This window comes from Mustela putorius, unplaced genomic scaffold, assembly GCF_011764305.1.
Source record: "Mustela putorius furo isolate JIRA1106 unplaced genomic scaffold, ASM1176430v1.1 tig00003845_pilon_pilon_pilon, whole genome shotgun sequence".
NCBI classification, from domain to species: domain Eukaryota; kingdom Metazoa; phylum Chordata; class Mammalia; order Carnivora; family Mustelidae; genus Mustela; species Mustela putorius.
Window position 1 is genome coordinate 17,337,373 of NW_025421998.1, and position 23,847 is coordinate 17,361,219.

At 35.9% G+C, this 23,847-nt stretch overlaps 1 protein-coding gene across 2 annotated transcripts in view; it reads left to right on the forward strand.

The window, feature by feature from the left end:
• Nucleotides 1-23,847, forward strand: part of COG5 (component of oligomeric golgi complex 5) — a 295,721-nt gene that overhangs the window by 211,062 nt on the left and 60,812 nt on the right. For both annotated transcript variants that reach the window (XM_045089660.1, XM_004739536.3), the window contains 3 exons: nucleotides 11,867-12,071; nucleotides 20,252-20,413; nucleotides 22,376-22,475. In XM_045089660.1, coding sequence (XP_044945595.1) covers nucleotides 11,867-12,071; nucleotides 20,252-20,413; nucleotides 22,376-22,475 — 467 coding nt within the window. The remainder of the gene's footprint in view (nucleotides 1-11,866; nucleotides 12,072-20,251; nucleotides 20,414-22,375; nucleotides 22,476-23,847) is intronic.

Below are 23,847 nucleotides of genomic sequence, written 5' to 3' on the forward strand. Positions count from 1 at the left end.
TCCTGGGATGGAGTCCCACATCGGGCTCCTTGCTCAGCGGGGGGCCTGCTTCTCTCTCTGCCTCTGCCTGCCTCTCTGTCTGCCTGTGCCCGCTCTCTCCCCCTCTCTCTCTCTGATAAATAAATAAAATCTTTAAAAAAATATATATATATATAAGCATAATTATAAAATTGATTGAAACCTCAGTTTTTAGATAGAATAAAAGAAAACTAATGTTAAAAGCTCATTTATGACTATGCAAGATATCTGTTTTTAAGCATTTATTAAAAATGTACTCAGGGCACGTGGGTGGCTCAGTTAAGTGTCTGTCTGACTCTTGATTTGGGCCCAGGTTATGATCTCAGGGCCATAAGACGGAGCCCAGAGTTGGGGTGGGAGAAGTCTGCTTGAGCCTCTCTCTCTGCTCCTCTCTCCCCTCATGCACACACTCCCGCACTCACTCTCTCTTTAAAAATAAATTATTTTTTAAAAATATACTTATAATCCTCTTTGAAAGCTTGGAGTTGTTAAAGTCAGTGTTTTCTTTACTGTAGTGTGTAAATTTAGTTCCTATTTTGAATATCTCTTCTCTGAATGGCAGGAATGTATCAAAGAAAATTGCCTTTAGCATTCTTGAAAAATTTCAAACCTTTAACCAGTTGAACCTTCCAGTATTATTTAGTATTGGTTTTTAGTAGAAATTGTGTAAGGTAAATTTCATGCCAACAAATCACACAGATAATGAGTGGAGGTGAGGCTACAAAGGAATGTCGTTATCTGCTAATTCGGTCATCTCTCAATTCTGAATCTGATTGAATTTTCTTACGGGTAGTTTTTTCACTTTCTGCATATCTAATCATTTTTGATTGGGTATCAGACATGAATTTTACAGTGTTTGATACTAACACTTTAATCTTCCTATAAATATTCTTGTTCTTAGATACTGTCAAGTTACTTAGAAACAATTTGGTTTTTTTGAGTCTTGCTTGTTAAGATTCACTAGCAAAACCTGAGCAGTATTTGGTCTAGACCTAATTATTTTCTACTCCTGAGGCAATATTTTTCTTCCTACTCTACCAAATATTCTGAATCATAAGGTTTTCCAACCTGGCTGTCAGGAACAGGCTTGCTTCCCAGTCATATGTAAGTAACAGGTATATTCTTTCTAATCCTGTATGGTTTCTTCCCCCAGACTCTGGAACTTTTCTCACAAACATATGCTGCATAACGTTTTGCTGAGTACTAATGGTGGACCATTTGCAGATTTCCGCAGTTAATCTTTTGAACAGCTCTCTTCTCTCTGGTCTTCTGTCCCATCAATTCTAGTTGGTTCAGTTTTCCTGGTCCTTGGGACAGTAGGGGTAGAGGCGGCTCTTCCCCTTCTAGGCTATGGAAGCCCCTGGTAGGAAATAAGCTGATGTTACCAAACTGGTAGGTTCTTTCCCTGGTCGATACCTTTTGCCAAATGGCCAAAACAATACAGTATTTGATGGCAAGCATGTAATTTATTCAATGGCCAGAGAATAGAGAAGGGAAGCTCGTGCTCTAAAGTCACCTTCTCCCCAGTTGGGTTTTATGGGGTTAGGGTAATTGAGGGGCTAGTAAGCACATTAACAGAGGGTTTTTTTCCAGGAAGGAGGAGGCTTCAGAACCAAGAGTACCACCTCTTTTCTTCTCCTAAATGGGCACAGTTGGATGGGTCATAGGCTGTTAGGTGTGTTTTTGTTAATTACAGTTAGATGAGGTCATCTGGAGGGTTAACACAGTGTCTAAACTGGATCAAACCAGTCGAAAATTGGATCTTGGGGCCTGTTTGGAGCTGTAGTTTCTGGCATCCCGCCTTAGCTTCTGGTAGCCAACAGTACCTGTGAGCAGGGCTAGAAAACTGAGTTTTTGCGACTTGTTAGTGAGTCCCCAATGACACTGGCGTGGTCATAGGGTTCACCTCATTTATTTCCTTTCTCTCAGGGATCACTGTCTTTTATTACATGCTATCTTTGAATGCCTGGTGTTTTCAAAACCATTATTTCATATATTTTGTTTGTTGTTTTTTTGGTTGTTTCAGATAGGTTAATTCTGGTCCCTGTTACTCCACCTTGACAAGAAGCAGAAGTATCTCATCTAGTTTTAAGAGTAATAGTTAAAATTATGTTTCAAAATGTTAATGGTATGTGTGTGTTCAATGGTACTGTCATTTACTTCTCTTTGGTCATCTGCTTTCTCATTATCCTTGAGCATTACAAGCCTTTCACATTTTTCACATGCTCTCATTTTCCCATTCTGCTCACTCTCAGTGACCAGTCCCATCTCCTGGGTTATTAAGATAATTAGTGGCATTAGGAAATTCTTTCAATATCCCGGACCTTCCCTCTAAGAAAAGCCTTATTTTCTCCCAGTGGATCTCTGAGAGTGAGGTGACAATCCTATTCTTCAGAGCTACCCATTCACTGTTGGCCACCTGTCTGCTTTGTTTACCCTTTGCTGGAAGCAACACCATTCTTTGGTCTCTTTGTTCTAACTTGTGTTTCTCCTTTTCTTTTGATTTCTTCCTCACAGGAAACCTATCAAGTCACTCTAATGTAGTAGAAAACTAAAAACTAGAGAGTTCCTCTTTAGTTACTATTTGATCTCTCTTTTTATCTGAATTTCTCACAAGAGTAGTTTGCAGTTTTTTGTCTTCATTTCCAGCCTGTTGATTTCTCAACTAGGTGTACTCCAGTGGTCTGCCACCATTCTATCAAAATTGTTCTCATTAAAGTAAGCAATGACCTACTTTTTTAATTACCAAATCCAGGAGATGTTTTCCAGTTCTCATTACAGGACCTGTCTAGCTTGTATAGTTGGAAGAAGTTACTGAGAGGAAATAGAATATTTGGGGCAGAAAATTCCATTAATATTTCACATTCACAGTTGTTTGTTACTTCTGATAGCATTATTACTTTAATAACTTCCTTTGGGAGAACTCCAAAGCAAGTTGTTTGTAAAGCACCTTCCATTTATATAGCACATACAGTCCCTGAAGTGTGCTGTAGTACTTCTTAAAATTATAGACAGGCAATATTAAGGAATGCAACCATCTGCAGAGTTGAAGATTATACACAATGTAACAGATTGTCTAAGTAAGTAATATTTTGGCAGAAAATATCTAAAGGGAAATTTTCCTACTTAGGAACATGTTCTTTCTGATTATAAATGTTCATGCTGAGTAAAAAGAAGTTCTAGTAGGTATAATAAAATATAACCCACGACAGTGAATTTACTTTATTAAAAATGGGGCTTGAACTTGTTACCTTGAAAGCTTCTATAGGGTATCTGCCACTTTAATTATCTATGGGTGATAGTTATTTACAAAATGAGTTCTAAGCTTTATTACTTTTATATTGTACTTCTAGGTAATAGTATTTGTTGACCAACCTGTTGTGTTATGACATATATATATTTTTTAAGACTTAGTAGAAAAAAGCAAGATAAACATTATCATTTTAAGCTCTTTGAAATTAGAACATAATTCTTTTTTATCTGATGATTTTCCTGGAATGTCTCATCCCCCTTACTTTGCCCTATTTTTCATCATAGCTCATATCACTTGTTAATATATGTTAATATTTATTTCTCGTATCTGGATCCCCTTTGCCCCACTAGAATGTAATCTAATCAAAATATTATTTTGATAACAGCAGTATTTTCAATAGCTAAAAAAGTAACTGGCACACAGTAGGACTTCAATGAGCGCTTGTTGACTGGAAGGAAGAGGGAGGAATCAAGTGAGGAAAAAATGCCAGCGTCCTCTGATAAAAGCTTAAGAACTTAAAACATTTTTTGAAATATGTTTAAAATATTCTGGCAAGCAAATCTTTTAAAAAATGTTTAAAACCTTTGTATAATATCATTCTCTCAAAACTCTTACGCAATTCAAGGAGGTGATTCATACAATTAAGAGAGCTATGTGGTACATTTCTGTAGTGCTTTGGAAAACCAAGCGTGAGTAAGAGATACACTGGAGAGATATATATCTTTTAAGATTTAGAAAGCTTTAATACTTGACATGTATGCTAAAACTCTTTTTCTTTACCTTTTTAAAAATATAGTGATAAATCAGTAGTCTAGTTGTCCTGAGAAGTAGGGTGATAAGCAACCTGTATGAATTATGAGTACTTTCTTTAATGTAGATTTTTTTAAACGTTAGAATGATGTGCATGTTAAATGATAATTGTGATACATTTCTTAAAAGCCAATGTACAATTTAAAAATACGTATTAGGGGGCGCCTGGGTGGCTCAGTGGGTTAAAGCCTCTACCTTCGGCTCAGGTCATGATCCCAGGGTCCTGGGATCAAGCCCCGCATCTGGCTCTCTGCTCAGCAGTGAGCCTGCTTCCTCCTCTCTCTGACTGCCTCTCTGCCTACTTGTAATCTCTGTCTGTCAAATAAATGAATAAAATTTAAAAAAATAATAATAATAAATAAATAAATAAAAATACATATTAGGAATTACATCTCCTACCTTCATTTAAGTATTTTGATCCCTGCAGTTGAAGCACTTTTTCACTGTAGAGTTCAAATGGGTTTATAAGAGACCTTCCAAAGCACCCTGTGTTTAGTACCTAAAGTCAAAAACTTGGAGTTTGTTCAAAAAGAGGAATAACTGTTGTTGAGAACTGAAGTCTTTTTTTAGGAAAGTACTAAAAGTTTAGGGCACCTGGGTCACTCAGTTAGTTAAGAAAGTGCTTTTGGCTCAGGTCATGATCCTGGAGTCCCAGGATCCAGTCCCATATCGGTCTCCCTGCTCAGCAGGGAGTCTGCTTCTCCCTCTGACCCTCCCCCCTCTCATGCTCTGTCTCTCTCATTCTTTATCTCTCTCAAATAAATAAATAAAATCTTAAAAAAAAGGAAAGTACTAAAAGTTTATAGAACCTAGAGGAAGGTGAGTCTTAGCCATCAAATAAGTTTTTGGAGACTTTCTTTGCAGGGAAAATTTGATCATGTAATTCTCTAATAAAAATCTTTTATTGGTTATATATATATATATATATATATATATATATCTCATGTATATATATCTTATGTTAACAAATATCTTATATTGGTTTCATAAATATATATATGTATTTATATATATATATATCTTATAAAAGATACTCAATATCTTAGGGCACCTGAGTGGCTCAATGGGTTAAGCCTCTGACTTCGGCTCAGGTCATGATCTCAGGGTCCTGGGACTGAACCCCACATCGGGCTTTCTGCTCAGCAGGGAGCCTGCTTCCCCCTCTCTCTGCCTGCTGCTCTGCCTGCTTGTGATCTCTCTCTCTCGCTCTCTGTCAAATAGTAAATAAAATCTTTTTAAAAAAAAGATATTTAATCTTACATTGGTATATATATAAATAGGTATTTATATATATTGATTTCATATATATATATATCTCAAGTCATTATATTGCACACCTTGAGCTAATGCAATGTTACAAGTCAGTTATATCTCAATAAAACAAAAAAATAAATTTTAAAAGATTAAAAATTTTTCATTGATTCCCTGTTACTTTTTTCTTTTTTAAGATTTTATTTATCTATTTTAGAGATAGAGCATGTGAGCAAGTGGGGAGTGGTAGGAGCAGAGGGAGAGGGATGAGCAGATACTATGCTGAACAAGGAGCCCAACATGGGGCCTGGTCCCTCAACCCTGAGATCACAATCTGAGCTGAAATCCAGAGTCAGACACGTAATCGACTGAGCCACCCAGGCTCCCCGATTACTCTTAAAAAATAATTTATTGTAGGGGCACCTGGGTGGCTCAGTGGGTTTAGCTTCTGCCTTCGGCTCAGGTCATGATCTCAGGGTCCTGGAATCGAGCCCTGCATCGGGCTCTCTGCTCAGCAGGGAGCCTACTCCCCCCATCCTGCCTGCCTCTCTGCCTACTTTTGATCTCTGTCTGTCAAATAAAATCTTTTTAAAAAATCATTTATTATAATATAAGACTTAATAATAAAAAATATATAATATATATGTATATATATTATATTAATATAGCTATGTAACAAGATGAAGAACAGCCTCAAAATCAAGAAATAAAGTATTACCTGACCCAGGAGCTCCCCTCAGGTCTCCTGGTTTTGCCTGCCCTTCTCCTATATAAGAGTATTCATTCATTTCTAATGACACAGTTTTTTAAAATTATTATTTTATTCAGATAAAATGATCCAGTTTGTACTCTTATATTTGCTGTTTGACATTTCTCACTCAGCATGCTTCTAAGAATCCTCTATATTGTTGCATGCACTTGTAGGTCATTTTCAATGTTATAAAATGTTCCATTTTGTAAATATATCAGAGTATATTTATCCACCATATTATTGATGGGCATTTGGATTGCTTCCCATTTTGAGCTATTTTGATTAATGCTACTATGACAATTCTGTCCATTTTTACTGGGAATAAACTTGGGACTAGAAAATAGGTACACATAGTGGACCAAATTATATGTTGCATAGAGATTTTCATGTGTTACCTTACATGACAAAAGGGATTTTGCAGATGTGATTTAAGGATCTTGATATAGAGAGATTGTCCTGGATTATCTAGGCAGGCCCAGTATAGTCACAGAGGCCTGTAGAAGGGTCAGAGAGAGGCAGGAGAGTCAGAGGAGGAGATGTGATTATGTGAAGGGGCCCACAAGCCAAGCGGTATAGGCAGGTGGAGAAGTCAAGGAAAAACTCCTTTGGAACCTTCAGAAGGAACAAAGCTCTGCTGATAACTCAATTTTGGCTTAGACCAGTTTTGTACTTCTGACCTCCAGATCTGCAAGATTATCTATTTATGTTATAGTAAACCACCAAATCTGTGGTAATTTGTTACAGCAGCTATAGAAACTCATACAGTATGTAATAGAGTTTACCTATGGTCAGCTGCAATAGTTACTGCCAAAGAGTTTTTTAAATGTTGCATCAATTTAAACTTTCCTTGGCAGTCCACATTTTCCCACATCCTTGTCAGCACTTGCTATTGTTCGTGTTTTTTTCCTTTAACCATTTTGGTGGACATTTAGTCAAATCACATTGCAATCTTAATTTTATTTCCCTAGTGTTTCATGATACTCATTTTCCCACATATTTATGAGCTATTTACATATGTTTTTTCAAAGTTTCTGTTCATTTCTGTAGAACTGCCTGTCTGATTGATTCATAAGATTTTATTCACATATTCTGAAGCCTTTTACTGTTCTCTTTTCTCACCCTTTGGCAGTTTAGTTGTAATTAAATAGATTGATTGTTTCCACTCATTCTTGGGTTGGGTTGGATTGGGATAGTTGCAGTTTTAATAAGATTCAGTCTATCTCTAATTTTTCTTTATTTGGGGGGAGGGGATGCTTCTCCCATGGTTTTTAATTGAGACGTTGGAGGGTCTTTGTCTCCTCATCCCTGAAAGACTGAGTTTGATCTAGCTCTGCCATCCAGAAGTTTCCAGACAAGGCTCTTCAGCCTTCTGCTTCATGAAACTTCAGAATCTGGTGAATGTCTTCATGGGAAGAAAGAACTGCGTGTGTTTGTGACATGTTCTCTCCCTTCAGCTAGCCTTTGTTTCCAATGTTTCCACAAATATCAAGCATATTTTACTTCTGCCCTTTGAAGTTTTAGACCTAGTTCCCAAGCTTCTCTTGCAAGTCCATAGCTAGCTAAATCTTCCATGGGACACTAGGGTTGAGAGTCCTTAAATTTCAAAATTTATACTCCAGTTCCGTGAACCACTAAAAGCTCTGCTAGTTTTTTCTCCAGCATGTGGTTCTCTGCTTGGTCCCATCTTGAATTTATAAAAAATGTATATTGCTTCTTTAATTGTTACAATGGGAGCCCTGGTCTGCCTCCACTCTTCTTCCCCTGTTACTCCCAGGATACATTCCCAACATGACTTTTCTAGTCCCTTCTTATCAGTGCTCTTTTTTTTTTTTTCCTTTCTAATTTTTTATCTCTGTAATGGAGTTTTAGTTTGTGAATAAGTCATCTTCTCTCATCTCATCTTTACAATTACCTGAAACACATGTCTGTATCCTCCCCTTCATATGGATAACTCACATTCGTTTCCCCAATCTCAGTTAGAAATGAAGTGTTCTTGATATCTCCCTCCCCATATACATGCTTAGATATGGGTTTGACATCCTCTGTCTGCTCCCATAAAGCTCTTATATGTCCCCAATTTTAGTAATTATCCCATTTCATAATGGGCCACCTCCTTGCTTGCCTGTACATTCCACCGGGCTCTAGAAAAAGCTTATCAGTACCTCTGTTCCATATTATGTTCCTGTCACAAAGCAGAGTGCTCATTATGTAACTGACATGCTATTGAAATGGATGCCTAAAGTGTTAAATTAATATTTAAAGGCTGTAAGAATTAGGAAATTGAGCAGAAAAATTAAAAATAAAAATACCTTTCATTAAAAAAATAGTAAGCTCTTACAAGCTAAATGAGATCCTAATGTGAAGTGCTTTTAGAAAATAACAATGTATATGTATGATAAACAGGGACATGAAAGGACACAAATGTTGGGAGTGATTATCTTAGGATAATAGAATACCAAATACTTTTTACCTTTCTCCTTATACTATTATATATGTGATCCTTTGCAATTAAGATTTTATGTCATCAACATAAAACATGAAGCAGTTTTCACTGAGGTAGAAAAAGGAAGCAAACATGAGACTAAGATATTTAATTAAATCCTTCTTGAGGATTTGTTGAACATACAAATGTGACCCAATTGTTAGGAAATGGATAAAGCATTCAGAATTGAAGAGTAGAGTGAAATGCCAAATGGATCAAAGAATTAAATGTAAACTATGGACCATTCGGGGGTTGGAAGAAAATAGTGAGTAAGCTAGGAATAGGGAAAACTTCTCTAACTGATTTAACATCTAGAGGCAATTATGAAAAGATTGATGATTTGATTATATTAAAAATTGTACATGGCAGGAGGCGCCTGGGTGGCTCAGTGGGTTAAAGCCTCTGCCTTCGGCTCAGGTCATGATCCCAGAGTCCTGGGATAGAGCCCCGCATCGGGCTCTCTGCCCCCAGGGAGCCTCCTTCCTCCCCTCTCCCTCTGCCTGCCTCTCTGCCTACTTGTGATCTCTGTCTGTCAAATAAATAAATAAAATCTTTTAAAAAAAATTTTGTGCATGGCAGGAAAAAAACCTTTAGCAAAATAAAAAGACGAGTGACAATCTTGAAAAACATTTATAACTTACATCATAGAAAAGAAGCTAGTATCCATACTATAAAAAGCTGCTAAAATGAGAAGAAAAAGAACAATAATCTTAAAGGGAATAAAAGGTAGCTTCCTTTAATTTGAAAAAGATGCTCAGTGTTCCCCATGAATTGAGAAATGCAAAATAAAAGTACATAGAGACACCATTTCTCATCTATCAAATGAGCAAAAAAAAATCAGAGAAGTTTAAAAACATACTCTGTTGATAAGCCTGTGGAGAAACATCACTCCTCACACATTGTGAACTCAAATACAGACCTTATTGGAGGGGAGTTCAGAGTATCTAATGAAGTCATATAAGCATTTGCTTTTTTACTCACAGTTCTGATTCTAAGGATCTATTCTATAGACGCACTAGCAAAACCATGAAGAGTTGTATTCACAGGACTATTCATTGGATCATTATTTGGAATAGAAAAAAAATGGAAGTAGCCCAAGTGTTCATCACTTAGGTGATTAAACAAGCTGTGCGTCGATAGAATGGAATGCCATACAACTATTAAAAAGAATGAGAGGGATGCTTGGGTGGCTCAGTTGGTTAAGGGACTGCCCTCGGCTCAGGTCATGATCCTGGAGTACCAGGATCGAGTCCCACATTGGGCTCCCAACTCAGCAGGGAGTCCGCTTCTCCCTCTAACTCTCCCCACTCTTGTGTACTTTCTCTCATTCTCTCTCTCTCAAATAAGTAAATAAAATCTTAAGAAAGAGAGAGAGAGAGACAAAGAATGAGAAAGAGACCCAAAAAAAGAAATGAGGAATATCTTTATATGCTGCTATGGAATGATCTCCAAGATATTAAGTTTAAAAAGTGGAGAAATATGTGTGCAGTATGCTGTTGTTTACCAAAGTTAGGGAGTGGCTTAAGTATATATTTGACTTATATTTTTAAGAAAAGGAAGAATAGGGGTGCCTGGGTGGCCCAGTCGTTAAGCGTCAGCCCTCGGCTCAGGTCATGATCCTGGGCTCACTGGATCCAGTCCCGCATCGGGCTCCCTGCTCAGTGAGAAGCCTGCTTCTCCCTCTCCCACTCCCCCCGCTTGTGTTCCCTCTCTCACTGTCTGTCAAATAAATAAATAAAAATCTTTAAGAAAAAAAAAAGAAATGGAATAATAAACCATAAAATCCAAAAAATGATTACCAGTAGCAGGGGCGGACGGGAGGGTATGTGTGAAGAATACATTAGGGAGACCAGGGATAAAAGCTATAGGCTTCTTCAAATGTACTTAGTTGTATAGATTTAGTTTCATTGTCCTATAAATATTTAATGTAAAATTATATATATATAATTTTATATAAAATGGAATTAAAATGGAAGAAGAAATCACTAAAAATCAAAAGTAAAATGGAAAATCTTAATGCAGATAGATGTTTGTCCAGTTGGTGGCAAAACCACACGAAGAGGTACTCTTTCATTTGACTTTTTACTTATCTGACTACTTCATAATGGTTTTTTTAGCCCTATTGGGATATAATGAAAGGACAATGAGAATTCCATCCAAAAGCCCATGAACTCTTTTCAGTAAATCATGTTACTGAAGATAGTATTATTACTGTTATTCTATTGTGTGTGTTCTATGGAATGGATACTTGATTCCTGTGCAGAAAGCTGAAAACTAGAAACATTTATAGGGGAATGGAGGGTAAAAGTTGAAGGGATTTTTTGGGGTGACCTTTTTTTTTTTTCTGTGAGATAATAAGGGTGGTCATTTTTGTATTGTAAGTGGATTCAAGATTAGCCAGTTAGGTTGGAGGAGACTTTGTATGCTTTATATTCTTGCAAAAAGGGATAGGGACAAAAATAACAAGTGATTAGAATGTGGAGAAAAAGGAAGCCTTGTACACTGTTGGTGGGAATGTAAATTGGTGCAGCCACTGTGGAAATATGGAGGTTCCTCAAAAAAAATAAATATAGAACTATCATATCTTATCTGGCAATTCTACTTCTGGGTACTTATTCAGGATTTTTGAAGATTTCTTTCTGTTACTGACTTTGTATAACTTGAAGGTTTTTAGATCTATTCAGACTGTTTTATGGCATCAAATACTGTTGGTCTTGTTATTCTACTTCAAAATGTGTACTTTGCTATTTTCGATGAAGTCTTATATAAATATCAATTAAGTGAGTTTGGGTATTGTTTAGATTTTCCATATGCTTACTGATTTTCTGTGTACTGTTTTATCAGTTACTGCAAGAGAGGTGATCGAAATCTTCAATTATAATTGTTGATTTGTCTGTTTCTTTATAGATTAGGCTTCAAAATATGGTTCACATATCAAATGCAGTGGTCAATTTAGGAGGAAAATTATTTTTACTAGCATTTTTAAAAGTCTCATTAGATATTTGGTTTGTCCTTTAGTATAGGCTATTGTAGCATCAGCATATACAAAAGAAAATTTATTTGCCACATTTTGCTTTTATTGTTTATCTTGTTACTGTTTTTAAATTATTTATTATTTATTATTACCTAAATAATAAATAATGATAGTATTATATACTACCATCATTAGTAAAATATAGTATAATAAATAATAAGTAATTATTTATTATTATATATTTTATATTTATATTTTTTATATTATCTTGTTATTATAATATAACATTTATTACATTGTTTATCATGTTATTATTTTGCTTGGCAGCTTCTATGTTTTTGAAACAGGCATTCGAAGGAGAATACCCTAAATTATTACGTCTTTATAATGACTTATGGAAGCGTCTTCAACAATACAGCCAAAATATGCAAGGAAACTTTAATGCAAGTGGAACTACAGACCTCTGTGTTGACCTACAACATATGGAAGATGACACACAAGACATCTTCATACCAAAAAAGCCAGATTATGAGTATGTTTATTTAATCAGATCTGTTTGTTGTCATGATAAGGATTTTGTCTTCTGTTTTTATTAAAAATTAGAGAATGGGAATATCCTAATCTTCTATATATTTGTAATAATCATGATTTATATGTAGACTGCAGAAGACTTTGCAGCACATAAATGAATAAGTCATTAGTTAAGCAGCCTGGTTCCTAACTGGAATCTGATATAAAGTATGGTACCAAGGAGGGTGAGTAGAAGGTAGGAGATCAGCATATGTGGTCACTATCTTTTAATTGGTAATATACCTATAATTATAATAGATAGTATCATTACTGATGGACCACAGGAATAAATATGATATAAAAGTAACTGGTGTGTTCAGGAACTACAGGGGAAATCTTACACTGGGATAGCTTCTCAGTCTGGTAGGAAAAAACTGAGTATAGTCACAATTAAACCTGAAATGTCTTAGTTTATGCATAAAGTACAGTGTATGTAGTTACTGCAACTAACATACAGTGTATGTAGTTAGGTGCAACTTTGGAAATAACATACAGTGTATGTAGTTAGGTGCAACTTTGGAAAAGAGTATACCATATCAGTAAGTTTAAAGCGGCCAACTTTCCTCCTAAATGGAAAAAGAATATTATTTTCAAATTTCTCTTTGAGCAACAAATGAATTGATTGGTTTGCATATTTTCTTTAAACACCAGAATCATTTAGTGTGACAAGGCTGACTCATGTAACAGCAGATTCTTATCACCTACCTTGTAAAAAAATTTTGGGTGGATATAAATGTTTCTCTTTCAGTTTTTATTTTTCTAAATACTTAAATTGTATCCACTGTAGTGAGAAGTTCTGGCTAGTGAAATATAGGATGTAGAAGTTTTTACTGGCAAAATAAATGGCATGGCTGGGAAGATAGAATGAAACTACATTTTTCTCTTCAATAAATTTTCTGCTAAACATAGAGATTCGATAAGAACTAATGGAAGAGGAGCAAGAGAACTTCACTCATATCTTGATATACAAAGACCTAATACATTTTTTAATATTATATAAAATAGAATATATATTTTCATTCTATTTTTGGCTTAGTTTTATTTTTAAACCCATATTCTTGCCCCTAAAAAGGTCTAGAAGTATACACAACAAATAGTAATAGTAGTTTATCTCCAGGAGATAGAGTTTTTGTTTTGTATTCTGTGCTTTCCTTAAAATTAAAAAGGAGCATGGTCCATGATAGAGAGGAAACAGAACCCTGTCAGCACCACTGTTCTCCATGGGTGATGTGAGCATACCCAAAGGTGTGGCCCTCTGACAAAGCTTTCACACTGTGAGAAGAAATAGACTTCACTAAAATAATCTAGCCAGTCACACAACAAGCAAATAACAATAACAAACCCTAGAGGTTCAGAGATCTAGTACCCAGAGTTGTAATAATGTATTATCTGAAATGTCCAGTTTCTAACAAAAATAATGAGGCATACATAGAAACATAACAGTATGACCCATACACTGAGTGGCAGTGGAGTTGGGGGGTGTGTGTAAAAAAGAAGCAACAGAGACTGCTTGTGAGAGTGACCAAACATCAAATTTAATAGAATAAGACTTCAAATTAGCCATTAGAACTGTGTTCACAGAACTAGAAGTATGATTAAGTAAAGAACTATATGATGACAGTGTTGCATCAAATGGAGATTATCGATAAAAAGATGAACATTATAAAAAAAGAATCAAATGGAAATACTGCAGTTGAACAGTTCAGTTACTAAAATTATAAAAATCGCTAGAGGGACTCAATAATAGATTTGAACTAGCATTAAAAAAAATTATCCAACCAGAAACTAGACTTATTTAGGCCTAAGAACAGATAGAAAAATATGAAAAAAAATGAACAGAGCCTCAGAGAAATGTGTGGCACCATTAAACATAGCAACACATATGTAATGGGAGTGCCACAATAAGATGAGAGAGAGAAAGAAGAAGAAAAAAAAAATACTAAAAGACATAATGGCTGAAGACTTCCAAAATTTATTGAAAAACAATGTACACACCCATGAAGCTCAACAAACTCCGAGTAGGAATAACTCATAAAAACCACAAACAGACACATTGTGGTGTAAGTGTCCAAAGTGAAAGATGAGGAGAAAATCTCGATACGAGGCAAAGAAAAACTACTCACCACTTATAAGGGAGCCCCAAAGATTTATAACTGACCTCTCAGCAGAAACAGAGGAGGCCAGAAGGTGGTCGGCTCATAGTGCTCAAAGAAAGAAACTGTGAAGCAGCAATCCTGTATTCAGTAAAGCTGTTGTTCATAATGAAGAGAAGTGAAGACGTAACGAGATGAACAGAAACTGAGAGAGTTTGTTTCTAGCAGACCTAACTTGCAAGAAATAGTACAGGAAGTTCTTCAGGCCCAAAACCAGGTCATCTCAGTCAGTCATTCAAGTACACATAAATGAAGAGCACCAGTGAAGATAGTTAGGAATTATAAAAAATACTATAAATGCATGTTTTCTCCTTTTTTCTCTTAACTGATTTAAAATGCAGTTGTATAAAATATGTATAGAATGCATTGTTGGGCTTATAACACATAGAAATGCAATATATATGTATACATTTGCCAATAAGAGCATAAAGGATGTAGGTGGGAGCAGAGCTATAAAGTGCTATGGAAATGGTTACAGATTGTAGAGTGATAATTATAATGGCTTATTGTTGGATTTGTGGCATTAATAGATACACTGTATATGGCAGTAATACCACAAAGATAAAATACTTAAAAGAAGAAATTTAACAAAAGAAGTATAAAGCTTATACTCTGAAAACTATAAAATATTGCTGAAAGAAATCAAAGCTACGTAAATTGAAAAACATTTCATGTTCATGAATCACTAGACCTAACATCACTAAGATAGTAATATTTCCAAAATGGATCTACAGATTCACCTCAGTTGCTGTTAGAATCTCAGCTGACTTTTTTGTAGAAAGTAACAACCTGGGGCACCTGGGTGGCTCAGTGGGTTAAGCCGCTGCCTTCAGCTCAGGTCATGATCCCAGGGTCCTGGGATCGAGTCCCGCATGGGGCTTCTTGCTCAGCAGGGAGCTTGCCTCTCTCTCCGACTCTCCCTGCCTCTCTGCCTGCTTGTGTGCTTTCTCTCTCTCTTTCTGACAAATAAATTTAAAAAATCTTAAGAAAGTAACAACCTGATTCTAAAGTTCATATGGATTTGCAGGGTACCCTAGGATGACCAAGTCAGTATTGAAAAAAAGAGAATAAAGTAGGAGTTATGCCTCCCAGTTGTGAAACTTACTACAGAGCAATGGTAATCAAGATGATAAGGTCCTGGTAAAAGGAGAGACATACCGATTAATGGAGTAGAATTGAGAGTCCAGGAATGCCTGGGTGGTTCAGTCCGTTAAGTGGCTGCCTTCAGCTCAAGTCATGATCCCAGAGTCCTGTGATGGAGCCCCAAGGCAGCTTCCCTTCTCAGTGGGGAGTCTGCTTCCCCTCTCTTCCTACCCCCACCCCCAAGCATGTTCTCTTTCTCTCTCTCAAATAAATAAATAAGTCTTTCAAAAAAGAAAGAAGAGTGGAAAGTCTAGAAAAGACTTAAGTATCAATGGTCAGCTGATTTTCAAAAAGCTTTTCAAGATCATACAGCAGGGAAAGAATACTCTTTTGACAAATGGTGGTAAGACAACTGGATGGTTTCATTCAAAAGGATAAAGCTGGAATCTTACCCCACACCATATACAAAAATAACTCAAAATGGATTTAAAAAAAAAAACTAAATATAAGGTCAAAAATATAAAACAGAACAAAATATGCAGGCAAGTCTTCATGATTTAGAATTTGACAAAGAATTCTTAGCTACATGACCCCCAAAAGCAAGAGCAACAAAAGAGAAAATACATATTGGACTATTTCATGTATTAAAACTTTTGTACTTCAAAAGACACCATCAAGAATGGGAGAAAGTACTTACAACTCCTGTATCTGTCAATGGACTTGTGTGTAGAATATGGAAGAAACTTTCAAATTTAACAATAAAATATAACCAATTAAAAATGAGCAAAGGATTTGAGTAGACGTATCTCCCAAGAACATAGACAGATGGCCCATAAACACATGAAAATATGCTTGCCATCAGGAAAATGCAAATCAGAACCACAATGAGTGACTCCTTTACACCACTAAGATGCTTTTATCAAAAAGATAATAACAAGTGTTGGCAAGAATGTGGAGAAATTAGAACTCTCATACATTGCTGGTGGAAATCTAAAATGGCATAGGGCTTTGGAAATCGTTTTGCAATTACTCAAACAACTAAAGCCAGTCACCATGACCCAGCAATTCTACTCCTAAGTATATGCCTGGACAAGTGAAAACATGTTTGGGGAGGGTGGATTGAGGAGTATTATTTAATGGATCTAGTTTCTGTATGGGATGATGAAAAAGTTCTGTAGATGGATGGTGGCAATGGTTGCACAGTCAAGTAGGAATATACGTAATACCACCGAACTGTACCCTTAAAAATGGCTAAAATGATAAACTTTATATTTTATTACAAAAGAAAGCATTAAGCAGATTTTTTAAACGTTGACACAAATTTGTAACAAATGCTTACAACAGCATTATTCATAATAGCCAAAAGATAGAAACATCCCGTATGTCCATCAGCAGACCAATGGGTAAAAAACAGTGATATATATCTATACAATGGAATACTATTCAGCCATAAAAAGGAATGATACCTGCTACAGTGTAACTGAACCTTGAAAACATTATGCTGAGTGAACAAAGCCAGTCATAAAAAATAAAATTTTTTTATCCTATTCATATGAAATTCTAGAATAGCAAAATTGTGGAGATAAAAATTAGTAGTTGATTGGGGTTGGGGATAGAGTGAGGAGGTAAAGGGGTTATAGTTAAAAGGTAGTGGGGTGCCTGGGTGGCTCAGTGGGTTAATCCTCTGCCTTCGGCTCGCGTCATGATCTCAAAGTCCTAGGATCGAGCCCCGCATCAGGCTCTCTGCTTGGCGGGGGGCCTGCTTCCTCCTCTCTGCCTGTGTCTCTGCCTACTTGTGATCCCTGTCTGTCAGATAAATGAATAAAATCTTTAAAAAATAAATAAATAAATAAAGGGTACAAAGTTTCTTTCTGAGATGATAAAAATGTCCTAAAACTGATGGTGATGGTTACACATATCTGTGACCATACTAAAAACCATTGAGTTGTACAGTTTAAAAAATTGTTGAGTTGAATGTGAATTCTCTCTCAAGAAAGCAGTTTATTTAAAAAAAAAAAAAAGTGGGAAAGGAAGTAGATTCAATTCTTCTGAGAAGTTTTGATATGGAAAAAGAAATAAAGCTACTTCTTTCTTTGAGATAACAGGAAAGTCAGAGAGTAGATCAAGTCGCAAAGGGAGAAAAAAACTAGAGAAATCCAAGTCGATGAAGGCCATTGCCAATGGTTTGGTCTTAGTGTAAAGTAGAGGCAAATGGTCACCTGTAGAAAGCAAGGGGCTGCAAATGTAGAATTTTAAGTTAATACCATGTGCTTCAGGTCTTTCGAAATTAAGGGGTTTGCATAGATGTATAATAGATACAAATTACTTTTTCTCTGCAATATGTGGGTAGCTTAGCAACAGATACAGAGACCATCTAAATAAGATATTTCTAGTAAGAGTTTTGAAAGGAAGGTGGATTAGAAAAATCAGGATGCTAATGAGAGTTCCTTGAAATACTTGGCTGCAGACAGAGGAGGACAGACCTGGTGGGCTGATGGAGGGTGAGAATAGGAAAGGATTCCGTAGCATTGATCACAGTAAGGTCTAAGAGCAAGTTCTTTTGAATAAAATCTAGCATAGCACCTTTATTGACCTACAAAGACTGGCATGATTTATTCCACCCATTCTCTGTTTGACTTCATCTCGTGCTACTCTCCTGGCACTTACGTGCTCTGCTCCTCTAAGTTTTTGGTGCACTGAGCCTGGTGTGGTCCCTCCTCAGGGCCTTTGCACTTCCTGTTTTCTTTGCCTGGAATGATCTTATCCTGAAAATCTCTTGTCATTTGGCTCTCTCTTTCTCCTCAGTTCTGCTCAGCAAAACTTCCCTTGCCTTATAGGATCCAAAATAGGATAAAGAGAGAGAGAGAGCTGAACACATTCTCTCTGGCTTGCTTGCTTTATTTTTCTCTTAAAACTATGACTCTCATGTTCCATATTTAAAACACTTAAAAATGTGTGTTTATTTTTGTGTTTGTCTTTCTCATTAGCAACCTTAAGTTTCCCATTAGTAAACTTTAAGAGGAACAGGGAATTTTAAATGATTGACTACCATATTTCCCACACCTAGGAATTACCTGGCAAATTGTAGAGACTTAACAGTATTTGTAGGAGCAAACAAGATGGGGACAGTGGGAGTTTGAAAAGTTGTCTTCAAGCTTGGAAATCTTAGAAGAATAGTTCGAAATGATGACTCAAATATGGAAGATCCCTAGTAAAGCTAAAATAAAAGCAAACTTTCCAAACAGGTTGAGTTTTAGAACAGTTATCAGTTTGGTTTGTTTTGTTTATTTTTTTTTTAAGATTTTGCTTATTTACTTGAGAAAGAGACTAAGATAGTGACAGCCCAAGCAGGGAGGAGAGGGAGAAGCAGGCTCCCCAGTAAGCAGGGAGCCCTACATGGGGCTCGATCCCAGAACACTGGGATCATGACCTGAGCTGAAGGCAGACACTTAACTGACTGAGCCACCCAGGCTCCCCAGAAAGTTATCCGTTTTGACATCGTAGTCTCCAAGGATCTTTAGTGCAGATTCAGAGACAGGAGGCTCTTAGTACTTATAATTCAGAACTGAAATATCTGCAGAATAGGAAAGAGGCTTCTTAATGTCAGTAAATGAAAGGAACAAAAATAGTGAAGACATTTAAGTAGATGGTCTTCAATAGAGGACTCAGATTGAGTCAGGCCAATTGAGACACCGTCCTCCCCATTCCCATTGTGTTCTATCTTCACCTATTATAGAAATCACTATAGTTAGCACTTTACCTGCACGTTTCTTCCCTGCATTGTAAAGTACTTGTAATCTACATCTTCCCGGCACTTAACAATGCCTGGTACATAGTATTCTCAGTAAATAGGTGCTGAGGGAAATGCTTACTGAATGAGAAATGTTAAGAGATAACTATGGAATTACGATGTACAAACCAAGAGCATTGTGACCTCTAGGGCTCCTTAGATGACCAGCAAGTGTGGGGAAAGAAAAAAAGCTAGGTTTCATAATTCATATACAGTGGAGCAAATCAGAGGATTCTAAGGTTGATGTTTAGAATGAAAGGGGGCTTAAGAAAAAAAGAAAGACAACAGAAGGACTGGTAGAAGGATTATAAACACAGGCGACGTGAGAAGATAAGGAGTTAATTATAGGAATAAGAAAGCAGATGGAAATAATGGTTCTAGACATTTCGATAGTATTGCCAAAGGAAAGATAAAAGACCTGATAGAGGGACTGCTAACGGAAAATACAGATAACTGGAGACATGGGAAGATTAAGAAGGAAAGATGTGTATAGTAGGCCAAGTTCCAGTTTGTGAAGAAAATGGTAAAATAAATGAGTTTAGGACTTCAATCGGGAGGATTTATGTGATCATAGCACTTTCCCAAACACTTTTTGTTTTGTCCCTTCTATTAGTTTGTCATTGGAGGGCTGATAACAGCCTAGACCCTGTGCACTTCCCTCTCACAGAGGAGCTCTATGGGAAATGGCAGCAGCAGGTGGAAAGGGTCGAGTTCATAGAGCAGGTTTCTGTACACTTGAGTCTCTTGTGAAGCTTTGATACTCTCTAAAAACTGGATTTCCTAAGCAAAGGCATAGCCCCATTAGAATGAGTAAGATTTTACATTGTTGTTCTTTTAGTTTCAAAGACAGAATTACCACAGTAGATACTGGCATGTATTATATTACATTTATACATAGGATTTATGTGTAAATTAAAATGTTCAGTACTCAATAAGTGTCTAGTTATGAAATGTATTTGTAAATATATACATTTTTAAACAATTTTTTTCTTTTTGTTCATAAAGGGTTTAACATTTTATATAGAAGATCAGTTTTTAAGAAAGGTGTTTATAACCTAATACAATAGCATTTAGTTTTGTGTGATCTGAATTCTTTAATAAATTTTGTCCCCACAGCCCAGAAAAAGCTTTGAAAGACTCACTGCAACCCTATGAAGCTGCTTATTTATCAAAATCTCTATCTCGACTCTTTGATCCTATCAACTTGGTTTTTCCCCCTGGTGGTCGCAATCCTCCTTCCGTGGATGAACTTGAAGGTATCATTAAAACTATAGCAAGGTACGTGTTTTTATAAAGTGGCATGCTGTGAAATGCCTACCACATTTGTTAGTGATGTTTTAATTTACTTCAAATTATTCAAGTAATTAGTCCTGCAATTAAATCAAGAGTTGTGTGGTGAATCAGTGCATATATCGTAGGTACTTAAGATTCCAATTAATAAAACCATTTAAATACAGTCTAAAAATAGCTTATTATAATTATTCTGTATCTTGTCAAGGATACAAAGTAAACCTAATTTTTATGCCATAGTAAATAATATTATATAGTAAAATAAGCACAAAAATAATTTTACAAACTGAGAAGTTAAAAGCATAGAGCTTAGTGTTTTTTTATCTTAAATCCATAAAGTACTTCATGGCATACACAGGATTATAATCTTGATTAGCCTACTTGTGTTTGCTATTTTGAGCTTTCCAAGAGAATGCGACAGCTTTTAAAACTCTCAGAAGGCCAGGTATCCTCGTGGAGGTGCCACCTGAGTGCTTGCAGACAATGTAATTATACTGTTGCTGGAGACATTTACACTTACCCATATGAATGTGCTATTAAGACTATCTCAGTTCCTGTCACAGCTAACAAGTGGTCATAACAGTCGGTCTGTACATTTGTAGATGAACATTTTGAGAAATAAAAATAGTAGTTAGGCAATAGAGGACCAAAGTATAGGACTGTCTAGATTGTTTTGGACTATAGGTTTGAACCTGGTGACTTGCAGGCATGTGGAGTAGAACCCAGAAGCCACAGGTACAATGTTTGTGAGCATATACCCAGCTGCAGACATACCTGTATGGTGTCGAGATCGCCATGTGATCAAGATCTGGAATCTTTCCATAATTACCATGCCTTTCCAAAGTTCTGACTCTAGATTTTTTTACTATAATGTCTCTGTTATCAGTTTGGTATGGTAGTGACAAGAACAGTCTTGGATTCAACTTGATCCTTTGGTTGGGGGTGTGGATTTGTTCTTTTGACCTATTTATGGAAATGTTAAAGAGGCATCTCTCCCATTCTTCAGGGCAGCTTCGCGATGTTGTAATCAAATATAACATGAAGCTTAAGGAAGCGTGGTTATTGCCAGTATTCAATAGAATTTAATAAAGTCTGACTCACTATTTATGAAAGGGCATCTTTTTTTTTTTGAAAGGGCATTTTTATTACACACAGTGTGTACCTGTGTTTCAAAGTCCTTCACTTTCTTCATAAAGAGAATCTGTTAAGTGCCAAGATTTATTTTGCTACCTCAGAGCCATAGTAATTTACTTTTCCTGCTTTCTATCTATGTATGAGTTTTTGTGCAGTTTTTAACTCGCAGTATTTTTTCCATGGTCTTTGTAAACACTTTTTTTCTTTTCCTTTTTGGCAATCCCAACTAATCCAGTGTTAAAGTTGAAAATAAGTGGGGCAAAACAAATACTTCAAGACTTCAAATTTTAAAATTTCAAATTAAAATTTTGTATGCTTTTGATATATTTAAAAAGCTACTCTACAAAATAGCATGGATTGACATAATTTCTACAGAAACCGAGCATCTTTATGTATCATGTGTAATTTATATTTTTAGCCTATGTCCTTTCAAGGTCATCATTTCCATTCAAAAGCTGTCATTTCCTTGCAGATGTCTGTGATATGCAGTGTCTCTAATTGCACTTATCAGTATTAACAAGAGTGCTACTTTAAAAATCTGTACACAATTTACTCTCTTAATCACAGCCTGAAGCCACACATGACGTGCTTTTATTAATGAGAAACTGGTCATTAACCAAGCCATCTCAAAGCACTTTTCCCTAATGCCGAATTTAGGAGGAAAAAAGAAACAATGCAACCAATTCTTGGAAGCAATCAGTGAAATCTATAAAAAGAATCACTACATTGCTTATTGGGTTTAAGTTTATATGTTGTTCTCTACTTTGTTGATGAACTGTGTTGCTAATAATGAAAGTCTGTTTTTGTTTTCTGCAGTGAACTGAATGTAGCCGCTGTAGATGCAGACCTCACATTAGCTGTGTCCAAAAACGTGGCGAAGACGGTCCAGTTGTATGGTGTAAAATCAGAGCAGCTTGTAAGTGATGCCCTTATGTCAGCACTCGAGATTTTGTTTAAAATTGCTGATTCTACTTGACTCTTAAGTGTCAATATTGAATTGACTGAATGTTAATTTACTGGTGGTTTTACTTAATAGAAATTTTGAAACTTTCTGGTGAACTTAACTCCTCCCAAAAGTTAAATCTATTTGGAAAATGGCCCTCTGACCATTGTTATGCTTTTAGAATGCAGGAAGGTTTTCTAAGGCTTTTAGGAAAAAAATGCCTGTACCACCTTATGGCCTAATTTTTATATATATAATTGTTTTATGTATATTATAAAAACCTAAGTTTATATCATAATAGTTATCGGTTAGTAATAATTATATAAATTATTAAAAATTGTTTTATATATTTTTATATATATAAATAATTTTCTCAGATTGATCAAAATTCTCGTGTTGTTACCACTTACTCCAGATATCATTCATGCAGTTATCTGTTGTGAAATTGTGAATCGTGAAATTGACTTGAACTATTAAAAAATGGCTAGAGAAAGTGAAGTGCTTAAAATTATGATAAAAAATGTTGATTTACTTTTGAAAGCTTTGAGCCCTACAACATGGAAGTTTAACTCTCAAATAATTTTATTTAAAAATTATTTATATTTAGGGCGCCTGGATGGTTCAATGGGTTAAACCTCTGCCTTTGGCTCCGGTCATGATCTCAGGGTCCTGGGATTGAGTTCCACTTGGGGCTCTCTGCTCAGCAGGGAGCCTGCTTCCTCCTCTCTCTGCCTACTCGTGATCTCTCTCTCTGTCAAATAAATAAATAAAATCTTTAAAAAAAATTATTTATATTTAAAATATTGGGTAATTAGCTGAACTATAATCCTAATTCTGTGCATTAATGTTTTAAAGTTAAGAACACATGTTTAACTAGTATATGTGTACTTTATATACTAGTATATATATAACTAGTATATACTTTGAATTCCAACTGAATCCAAGGAACAAGGCTTTAGTACATTTTCAGCTGTGCTGATAGATGAATTTTAAGGAATGTGCCAAAATCTCTACTGTCTTTACAGGAGTGACCCAACCATGTTTTCACTTTAGCCTCTCTGACTGCTTCCAAATGAAACATCATAAAATGAAGTAATGTGGTTTTACCGACATCCTGGTAGTTCTAGTTGGTTTGGGAATGATTTTTAGTGTAGGCTGATGACAAACTGAACTGAAGGAATTTGCATAAAATGATCCTTGGTGGGAACAGTCATATCATGAGACTTTCAGTTCCATTGGATGGCCACATTTTGTTTGCCTATTAATATGCTGTTTTCCATTCAGTTGTTCTTGTAGCCTTGACGAGCAATTTAGAAGCAGCTTTTTAAAACTTTGTTTATTGAAA